The following is an 11,200-nucleotide window of genomic DNA, read 5'->3' on the forward strand; positions in this document are numbered from 1 at the left end:
ATCAGATTTTTTGTCAAACTTTCCAAGATGTTCCTTGATATTCAAGATGAAACATTTACAACCAAATACTTTGAAGTAACCAACAATAGGCTTTTTGTCAAACATAAGCTCATAGGAGGTTTTGTTCAAAATTGGTCTTAGGAGAACTCTGTTCATGGTATAACAGGCTGTGTTTATGGCTTGATAGCATCATGATACGTGGGCAGGCCAACAATGGCTCGGGTAATCGAGGAGCTGAGGATCACGTGCTCGCCCCAAGTGGACCCATTACTCGGGCTCGCGCAAAGAAACTTCGTGAGCAACTCAATGTACTTATTCAGGCCATACACAAGTCCTTTGAAGGATTCATGCATTCAAGTGAAGGTGGTCGAGGTCTGATAATGAGCATTAAAGCTACACCCGAGGATTAGGGTTTTGCCAAACCCTAATTTCCGTTTTAGCATCATAGTTAGTTATTTCCACATTAGTTGATTAGATTGAATAATTGGCTAAGTGCATATCGCACGTAGAATCGCCAAGGGTAGGATTGCTAATTTACTCATTATTATTTGCTAGAGTGGGCTGCCTAGGAAGGAAAGCCTCCTTTATTAGGCCCAACCCGTCGGGGGTTAAGCCTCCTTTATTAGGGCCCATATCCACTGCGCCCTTAGTCCATTTTCTACTAGATTAGGATTTTCACTTGTAACCTATATAAGGCACCATATTACATCAATAAAGGGTAGACACTTTTATGATAAAAATATTGAGAGAGTTTTCTCCATAGCTTTCGAGCAAACCTTGAACAACTTAGAGTTATACTCTAGTGTTCTTGTTCGGCTTATCAATTCAAGAATCGCACTTGAATTGTGGCGCCTTCTACACTTGCCTGAGGTTCACTAATTCGTTTGATTACGGGTTGAGATAGTATCAACAAGTTCGTAGTCACGGGGATTAGAGGGGTCGTAGGGTTTCCGCTGCCACCGTTTCTTGCACCCGACGTCAAATCCAACAAGCGATCTTGGGTCGCGAATCTTCTCACCAATGAGATTCGTATCAGCTGGCATCAGAGCTAGCTTGTTGGTAACATCGTTTATCCCTCTCTTTGGTGTCTTAATTCGGTCTATCTCGTTAGTTTCAAAAAAAAAAATTTCCAATCGCTAGTTTTCTTTTTACCTTGGCTGTCCGCAGATTTTCCCATTCCTGTCCATGTTATTTTCTTGTGTTGTTGCTGCGACTCTTGTCCTTTAGTTGTGACATAGTTCAGTGAGTTTGGATCTTGAAGTAATCAAATAAAAAAAAAAACCGCTGGTGTCTTAGTTGTCGCATCTTTATTGCTGTTTTCTATTGACTCGTGGGCAACCTGTCCGTGTCTTGTTTGTTGTTAATTTCTATTGAGTCTTGTGTGAAATCTGCTCGTGTCTTGCTATCCTTGTTTCCACCGTTTGTGTCCAACAAATTAAAGAATCAACCAGTGTTGATAGTCGTGCCCCAAGTCACACATAAAATATTGAGTCATTAGGAATTTCTGTCTTGCTGCACTTGCATTGATAAATCTGTCCGAATTGTCTCCTCATTGTTTGTGCGTGATAATTGTTCAGCAGCTTGCTATCTTATTGTTCTCGTGATTGAGTCCAATCTGAGTCAAAAAAAAAAAAAAAAAAACAAAGGGAGGCAAGAAAATTCTGGTCGGTGTTCCTTCCAAGTCGCGGAGTTGCCGTTTTGGTAGTTTCCCAATTTTTGCTCGTGTCTCTTTGTCGAGTTGCAGTTTGTTCCAAAGCTGTTTTGATCCGTGTGTTCATCATTCATTTATCTAGGAAAGTATTGGTGCCTTGTTCTGGAATTTCGTAAGCAAACTTCACGAATTCTTGGAGTTCTTGGAGAGATCCTTGACACTTGAAATCTGGAAATTTGCAGCGAATGCCCTGAACTTATTTGCTGGAAATCTTGCATTGAGTTTAGAACCCTTGAACTCTCTTGACTATTATACCATACCTGGGGCTGGGCTTGTTACGTTTGGGCACCAAGAACCCCACCTACCCGTTGCCAAAAGCCACCCAACAAAATGCAAACAGAACCCAAAAGAAAAAAAAAAAAACACAGCAAGCAGATTTTGAAAGCAAAGGGGTCCTGAGTACTTTTAGTGATCTGAACATCTCGAAAAGAAAAAAAAAAGGAGGGAATAGCCGCTACAAACCTCCAAACCTGATTGGCTCCTAAAACCGAAGGGACTTCCAACTTCCTCTTGTCTCCTAATTCAAAGCCACCGCTTGCCCAAACTTATCACCAAACTTGGTATCCTTCCCAAGCACTTAGTAAAGGATCCAGTCGGCTGAACATCAAAAAAACAATAAAAAAATAAAAAAAAAAAAAAAAGAAGAAGATGGGAAACAGCTGCAAAGTTTCCTATACCAATTGGTTTCTAAGACCAAAGGAGGCCGACAAGACCAAGTGGCTCTCACCATTCACTTGTCTCCAATTTTTGTAGCCGTGCATTTCCCTAGAGTTAGCCTAGGTAATAGCAGCACCTCTGCAAAATCTAGCCAGCACCTTGAGTCGGTTAGGACAGGGTAACATTCCAAAAAATCCAGCAACGCAAAAGGAACCAACTTCCTTGTCGGCTAGGTGTTTGAGCATCATTCTTAATTTTTTGTAGCTTTTGTGTCAAGTCTTTTCTCAATTTTTGTTCTTGAATATATTCTATCACTCCATTCTTAGTGTCCTAATTTTGTTTTTCCAGAAAATTTCCACTCTTACGAACCTCAAATTCTAGCGTGAACTTGATTTTTAAGCTAAATTTGAGCACTTGAGGAGCTCTACTTTCTTCAAGGTTTCGCAAGGGGCTGTGAGAGAATATTTTGGTGAGCTTATTAGAGTGATTTGAGTTACCATATACGAGTGTGAGAGTAAACACTTAGGGAGTGAAGTGACAAAAAAAAAAAGCAAAAGAAAACATTACTTTTTTCCCTATTTCCTTTGCTACTAACCCTTGCAGGTACACTTGAGACTCCATGTCTAGTGGAAACGAAGGAGTATCCCGTCCCATGAACTTTGAACAGATGATGGAGCAAATGGAGAGGCGTTTCCAACGCATGCTAGAACCCATTCAAGATGAGTTGCTGCAACTCCGAGCGTCTGGAACACCAAAAACCTCTAAGTCCTTGCGAAGGCGAAGGGGCGTGGAGGAGTCGTCCGATGGTTCCAATAATGATGATGATGATGAGGAACCTCGAATTCGACCAAGGCAAAGGAACCAGACTGGACCTACCGATGTATTCAAGGGAATCAAGATGCAAATCCCTGAGTTCAAAGGACGGTCCGATCCCGAGACCTTTCTCGAATGGTTATCCAAGATCGAAATGGTCTTTTCTTGCCAAAACTACACCGAGGTGCAAAAGGTGCAATTGGCCACCATGGAATTCACTGAGTACGCTGTGGTTTGGTGGGACCAAATCAAGAAGTCTAGAAGGAGAAATGGGCTACCTGAGCTTATTCCATGGCCCGAGCTTCGAGCCATGATGCGCACCCGCTTTGTACCTGGACATTACACTAGGGATTTATACCACCGGTTACAAACCTTAGTCCAGGGCAACCGGAGTGTGGATGAGTACCACAAGGAGATGGAGATCCTAATGCTTAGAGCGGATGTACAGGAGGATCCTGAAGCCACCATGGCGAGATTCTTGAGCGGGTTACGACCCGATATTGCTGAACGAGTGGAACTTCAACATTATATGGAGTTACATGAGCTTGTAGACAAGGCTATTAAGGTCGAGCAAAGGTTCAAGCGGAGGGGTACCACTCGATCGAATTTCGGCAATACCACCTACTCTACCAACCGCCCATTCCAACCAAGGAATGATTCTCGGCCTTCACCAAATGCTCCTACACCAAAGCCGAGATTCGAGGGAGGTAAGGTGGGCAACCCTAGTATTAGTAAGCCGCCCTCTTCTACTCCAAAATTTGAGGAGTCTAGGGTACAAACTAGAGCTCGTGATACTCGATGCTTCAAATGCCAAGGTAGAGGCCATATTGCTAGTCAATGTCCCAATCAAAGGACTATGATTATGATGCAAAATGGTGAGATCGTGAGTGAGGACGAAGCCGAGTACGAAGGCATACTACCTCTTGACGGAGGTAGTGATGGGGAATCACCAAATGAAGAGGAGTTTAATGCACCCGAGGGTCATTTTGGGACTGCATTGGTTGCAAGGAGAGCATTAACTGCACGTGTTAAGGAGGACGAGCTTCAACGGGAGAACATCTTCTACACCAGGTGCTTCGTCAACCAAGCACTTTGTAGTGTGATTATTGATAGTGGGAGCTGCACAAATGTAGCTAGTTCACTCATGGTGGACAACTTGAAGTTGCCTACAAGGGATCACCCGCGACCCTACAAACTCCAATGGCTCAACAACTCTGGGGAGGTTCGAGTAACCAAGCAGGTTCTTATATCCTTCCAAATCCATAAATATTCTGATGAAGTATTATGTGATGTAGTTCCTATGCAGGCTAGTCACATTATACTAGGTAGGCCTTGGCAGTTTGACAGACAGGTGATTTTTGATGGTGTGACTAATAAGTATAGTTTCTTGTACAACAGTAAGAAAGTCACACTAGCTCCCCTTTCCCCCAAACAAGTGCATGAGGACCAATTGAAATTGCAACAAGAGTTTGAGAAGTATAGTGCAAAAAGAAAAGAAAATGAGAGAGCCGAGGCAAAAAAAGAGAGAAAAAAGGCTATAGATAGCTCGGCAAGTGAGGTAAAAATTGAGGGAAAACAAATGCTTCTGATCAAAGCCAAGAAAGTGAGGAAGTTAATGAGAGATGAGCAGCCACTTCTTATGCTTGTTAGCAAAGAAGTAGCTCTGAATGTGCATGAACTTGATACTAACATACCTCTTGAGGTTAAGTCTCTGTTGCAGGAATATGCTGATATCTTCCCCGAGGACGTGCCAAGTGGATTACCACCGCTTAGAGGCATTGAGCACCAAATAGACTTCGTCCCTGGAGCTTCGTTGCCAAATCGGCCAGCTTACAAGAGCAACCCGGAGGAAACTAAGGAGTTACAAAGGCAAGTGGACGACTTGCTTGGCAAAGGATGGGCACGTGAGAGCTTAAGCCCGTGCGCTGTCCCAGTCATTTTGGTGCCCAAGAAAGATGGTACGTGGAGAATGTGCACTGATTGTAGGGCCGTAAATGCCATCACGGTAAAGTATCGCCACCCTATACCTCGCTTAGATGACATGCTTGATGAGTTACATGGGGCTGTGTTCTTTACCAAAATTGATCTCAAAAGTGGGTACCATCAAATTAGGATTAAGGAGGGGGATGAATGGAAAACTGCCTTTAAAACTAAGTATGGATTGTATGAGTGGTTAGTGATGCCTTTTGGGCTCACTAATGCACCTAGCACCTTCATGAGGTTAATGAACCATGTTCTGCGTCCATTCTTAGGAAAATTCGTGGTAGTTTACTTTGATGATATCCTAATTTATAGCAAATCTTATAATGAACACCTCGAGCATATTAGGGCTGTTATGGATGTACTTCGACGAGAGCAGCTCTATGCCAATCTCAAGAAATGTAATTTTTACACTAATGAGCTTGTGTTTCTAGGGTTTGTTATAAGTGCGCAGGGAATGAAGGTGGATGATCAAAAGGTGAAAGCTATTCAAGAGTGGCCAACACCAAGGTCTGTGGGTGATGTTCGAAGCTTCCATGGCCTTGCGGGTTTCTATAGGAGATTCGTGAGGGACTTTAGCACTATTGCTGCACCCTTGACCGAGTTGATTAAGAAGAATGAGAACTTCCATTGGGGAGATTCTCAAGAACAAGCCTTTCGCGTTTTAAAGCACAAACTCACACATGCACCTGTACTTGCTTTACCTGACTTTTCTAAGACATTTGAGATTGATTGTGATGCTTCAGGTATTGGAGTTGGAGCTGTGTTGAATCAAGGAGGAAGACCTATTGCCTACTTTAGTGAGAAACTCAATGGGGCTGCACTGAACTACTCAACTTATGATAAAGAGTTGTACGCCCTCATTCGAGCACTACAAGTTTGGCAGCACTACTTAAGGCCTAAGGAATTCGTGATACACACTGATCATGAGTCCCTTAAATACCTTAAGGCCCAGCACACCTTGAGCAAAAAGCATGCAAGGTGGATCGCATTCGTGGAGTCCTTTCCGTACGTAATTAAATATAAGGCTGGTAAGTCTAATGTGGTTGCGGATGCACTCTCACGAAGGTACTCTCTACTCACTTCCTTAGATGCTAAGTTGTTAGGGTTTGAACTGATTAAAGACATCTATGCCCAAGATAGTGATTTCGGTGAACTTTACCTTTCTTGCAAACACACTGGGCAAGGTAAATTCTTCATTTCCGATGGTTACTTGTTTTATGCTAATCGGCTTTGCATCCCACATGGATCCATCTGCGAACTTTTGGTACGAGAATCCCATTCGGGTGGCCTTATGGGACATTTTGGGGTTGATAAGACTCTTGCCATGCTGCAGGAGCACTTCTATTAGCCGCACATGAGGAGAGATGTTGCACGGGTGGTGGAGCGATGCTTAGCTTGTAAGAAAGCTAAATCCAAGGTACACCCGTATGGCCTTTACACCCCGTTACCTATTTCTAGTGCACCATGGGTCGATATTTCTATGGATTTTATACTTGATTTGCCTAGATCCAAGTATGGTCATGACTCCATTTATGTGGTAGTTGATAGATTCTCTAAAATGGCACACTTCATTGCATGTCATAAAACTGATGATGCATCTCATATTGCTAACTTATTCTTTAAAGAGATTGTGAGATTGCATGGCATTCCTAGGACCATTGTCTCAGACAGAGATGTCAAATTTCTGAGCTATTTTTGGAAGACACTCTGGTCTAAGTTAGGCACCAAATTGCTATTCTCTACTGCCAGCCACCCCCAAACTGATGGTCAAACTGAGGTGGTAAATCGTACATTAGGTACCTTGTTGCGTGCCATCATAAAAAAGAACTTGAAATCATGGGAAGAATGTTTACCTCATGTTGAGTTTGCTTATAATAGGGTTATCCATTCTACTACTGGTTTCTCTCCATTTGAATGTGCTTATGGTTTTAATCCACTAACACCACTTGATCTAGTGCCATTACCTAGTAATGAGCGCGCACACTTGGATGGTAAGAAACGTGCAGAGTTTGTTAAGCAACTGCATGAGAAAGTCAGGGCTAACATTGAGAGGAGAACTGCTCAATATGTCAAGAAAGCTAACAAAGGTCGCCAAAAGTTGATTTTTGAGCCTGGCGATTGGGTGTGGTTGCACATGCGCAAAGAACGCTTTCCTGTTCAAAGGAGGAACAAATTACAACCACGGGGTGATGGACCTTTTCAAGTGTTGGAGCGCATCAATGACAACGCCTACAAACTTGACCTTCCTGGTGAGTATGGAGTTAGTGCTACATTTAATGTCTCTGACTTAGCTCCTTTTGATGCAGATGATGCGTTTGATTTGAGGGCAAATCCTTCTCAAGAGGAGGGGAATGATAGCATCATGGTACGTGGGCAGGCCAACAATGGCTCGGGTAATCGAGGAGCTGAGGATCACGTGCTCGCCCCAAGTGGACCCATTACTCGGGCTCGCGCAAAGAAACTTCGTGAGCAACTCAATGTACTTATTCAGGCCATACACAAGTCCTTTGAAGGATTCATGCATTCAAGTGAAGGTGGTCGCGGTCCGATAATGAGCATTGAAGCTACACCCGAGGATTAGGGTTTTGCCAAACCCTAATTTCCGTTTTAGCATCATAGTTAGTTATTTCCACATTAGTTGATTAGATTGAATAATTGGCTAAGTGCATATCGCACGTAGAATCGCCAAGGGTAGGATTGCTAATGTACTCATTATTATTTGCTAGAGTGGGCTGCCTAGGAAGGAAAGCCCACGTGAGGCCCAACCCGTCGGGGGTTAAGCCTCCTTTATTAAGGCCCATATCCACTGCGCCCTTAGTCCATTTTCTACTAGATTAGGGTTTTCACTTGTAGCCTATATAAGGCACCATATTACATCAATAAAGGGTAGACACTTTTATGATAAAAATATTGAGAGAGTTTTCTCCATAGCTTTCGAGCAAACCTTGAACAACTTAGAGTTATACTCTAGTGTTCTTGTTCGGCTTATCAATTCAAGAATCGCACTTGAATTGTGGCGCCTTCTACACTTGCCTGAGGTTCACTAATTCGTTTGATTACGGGTTGAGATAGTATCAACAAGTTCGTAGTCACGGGGATTAGAGGGGTCGTAGGGTTTCCGCTGTCACCGTTTCTTGCACCCGACGTCAAATCCAACAAGCGATCTTGGGTCGCGAATCTTCTCACCAACGAGATTCGTATCATGGCTTCAACCCAAAAATATTTTGATAAATTGCATTCACTAAGCATGGTTCTAGCAGTCTCTTGGAGAGTTCTATTTTTTCTTTCTACAACTCCATTTTGTTGGGGGACTCTAGCAATAGAGAATTCATGAGTAATGCCATTATGATCACAAAATTCTGGAAAACCACAGAACTTGAATTCTGACCCATTATCACTTCTAATCCTAACAATTTTCAAGCCAAGCAGATTTTGCACTTTAGCAAACAATGAAGTAAAATTCTTAAAGGCATCATCTTTATGAGTAAGAAATATCACCCAAGTATATCAAGAGTAATCATCAACAATCACAAAACAATATATCTTACCACCAAGGCTTGTAGTTTGTGTAGGACCAAACAGGTCAAGGTGTAAAAGTTCAAGTGGTTTTGAAGTAGAAACACATTTTTTGAGTTTAAAAGATACCTTGACTTCTTTTCCAAATTGGCAAGCATCACATATCCGGTCCTTTTCAAATCTGATTTTTGGGAGACCTCTAACAAGATCCTTTTTAGAGATTTCCTTTAGCAAATCCATGTTGAAGTGACACAGTCTTCTATGCCATAACCATGGGTCCTCATTTGCTACTTTGAAACATTTGAGATAGGAGGAATCAATTTTTTCAAGAACAACTACATAGACATCATTAACCCTTTTTCCTTTGAAAATAATGTTGAACTTTGAGTCAAATATGAGACATTCAAGCTTTTTGAACAATACAAACAGATTTCTATTACACAGTTGGCTAACACTTAATAAATTGTAGCTCAGATTGTCAACGAGAAGAACATTGTGGATAGAGGTTTGACCATTCTTACCAACATCACCAATACCAACAGTTTTGGCTTTGTTATCATCTCCAAGCGTTACCTTTCCACTTGCTTTTTGCTTGAGTTTAATGAATTGTGATGCATCACCAGTCATATGTCTTGAACATCCACTATCAATGAACCATTTTGATTCTTTAGCAATGTTATCCTGGTTCACCTACACACAAACCCACAAGATAATACTTGGTACCCTTTACATGTTGGGTCCTTGAGAGTTAGTCTTATGTCTAACTATCCACATGCATCTCATGCCATTCCTCATGTTTTTCTTAACAAAACAGTTGCTATTCATGTGACCAAATTGACAACAAAAGTTGCATACTGATATTGGATCAATCAAATGAACAGGTTTAATGAATCTGACTTGCCTTTTCCTGTGGATAGCAAACTCATTTGCATTTTGATTCAGTCTTATTTGATGAGTATTAACATAAGGTTCAGTGTCATTCTTTTGAAGACGGTTCTGTTTCATATGGTGTAATAATTGACATAAATCATCCATCCTTTTTCTTAAGCTACATTGCTCACTTCTGAGTATGTCACAGAAATTTTTCTTTTTGTAAAGTTCAGCAATCACATCAGTTTCAGTTCTTTTCAGGTTCTCATTTTCATACTTAAGATACTTGTTTTGTCGAAAAAGATTTGCATTGTCTTGTATTAGAAAGCTAATTTTCTGCTTTAGTTCCTTATTTTTAACATAGGATTCTTTCAAGCTGTTATGCATTTTTTCTAGAAAAGAATTAACATCATCATCAGATTCACTATCACTGTCGATTTGAGAGTTGCATTGTGTTACCTCTTCATCTCCAATGGCCATGAAAGCCACTTGAGCAGATTCCTCATCTTCTTCAACTTCGCCTTCTGAGTTGCAATCATTCCAGGTAATCTGGAAATTGTTGAACTTTGGTTTTCGTTCAACCTTGTTCTCCTTCTTTTTCTTCATTGGGCACTCATTTGCATAGTGTCCTGGTTGGCCACATTCGAAACACTTATCAGTCAGCTTCTTGTTGAATTCCAGTTTCCCTCTGTTTCTGAAGTCATTAGACTGATTTGGTAAGGAATAGCTGGATCCGCCTTTCCTGAATCTTCTCTTGTTGAGAAATCTTTTGAAACCTCTTGTGATGAGTGCAATATCACTGTCATCACCTTCCAAATCATTTTCATCCTGTGAGGCTGTTTCATCTTCGTCTTGTGAAGCTTTCAGAGCAATACTCCTTCTTACTTTTGTGTCTTCTTCATCCTGCATCTTAGATTTAAGTTTCAGTTCGTAAGAAGTTAGAGAGTTAATCAGAGATTCAATGGATAAAGTATTTAGATCCTTGGCTTCCTCAATGGCAGTCACTTTGCTTTCCCAGTCCTTTGATAGAGCATTCAGAATTTTTCTGTTCTTCTCACCTAGAGAGTACTCCTTCTCAAGCACCTCTAAATCCTTGATCAGATCATTGAATCTACAATATATTTTGTCAATGTTTTCATGAGGCTCCATCTTAAAAGATTCATACTTAGTGACCAGAATGGATTTCTTTTGTTCTCTCACATTCTCGCTTCCCTCATGGATCTCTCTAAGTTTATCCCAAATTTCTTTTGCAGATCTGCAGCCTTTGACTCTAATAGACTCATTTGAGTCTAATGCACTGTATAGAACGTTCATAGCCTTGGCATTTAGAGTGAGATGAGTTCTATCTTCAGCAGTCAGCTCACTTCTGGCCTTTTGTCTCGGCCTATGAGTAGTTTCATCAATAATCGTTGCGTCATATGGACCTTCACTAACAATAAACCACAACTCAATATCAATAGATTGTAAGAATATAATCATCCTTTCCTTCCAGCTCACATAGTTTGATCCATTGAACATTGGAGGTCTAGTAACAGATTGTCCCTCAAAGAACATGGCATTGTTGGTTGTCATATCTACTCCCAAGCCGATTGAGCTTAATCTCTAGGAGACCAAGCTCTGATACCAATTGTAAGGATCGAAGACAACCTA

The 11,200-nt window shown here is 41.4% G+C and overlaps 1 protein-coding gene across 1 annotated transcript; it reads left to right on the forward strand.

Annotated features, from left to right (window-relative positions):
• Window positions 1-3,038: 3,038 nt before the first annotated feature.
• Window positions 3,039-6,512, forward strand: LOC113759619. The gene has a single exon (XM_027302200.1). It carries the CDS (start codon window positions 3,039-3,041, stop codon window positions 6,510-6,512), a length of 3,474 nt encoding a protein of 1,157 aa, XP_027158001.1.
• Window positions 6,513-11,200: the final 4,688 nt, after the last annotated feature.

The sequence above is a fragment of the Coffea eugenioides genome, chromosome 2 (genome assembly GCF_003713205.1).
Source record: "Coffea eugenioides isolate CCC68of chromosome 2, Ceug_1.0, whole genome shotgun sequence".
NCBI lineage: Eukaryota > Viridiplantae > Streptophyta > Magnoliopsida > Gentianales > Rubiaceae > Coffea > Coffea eugenioides.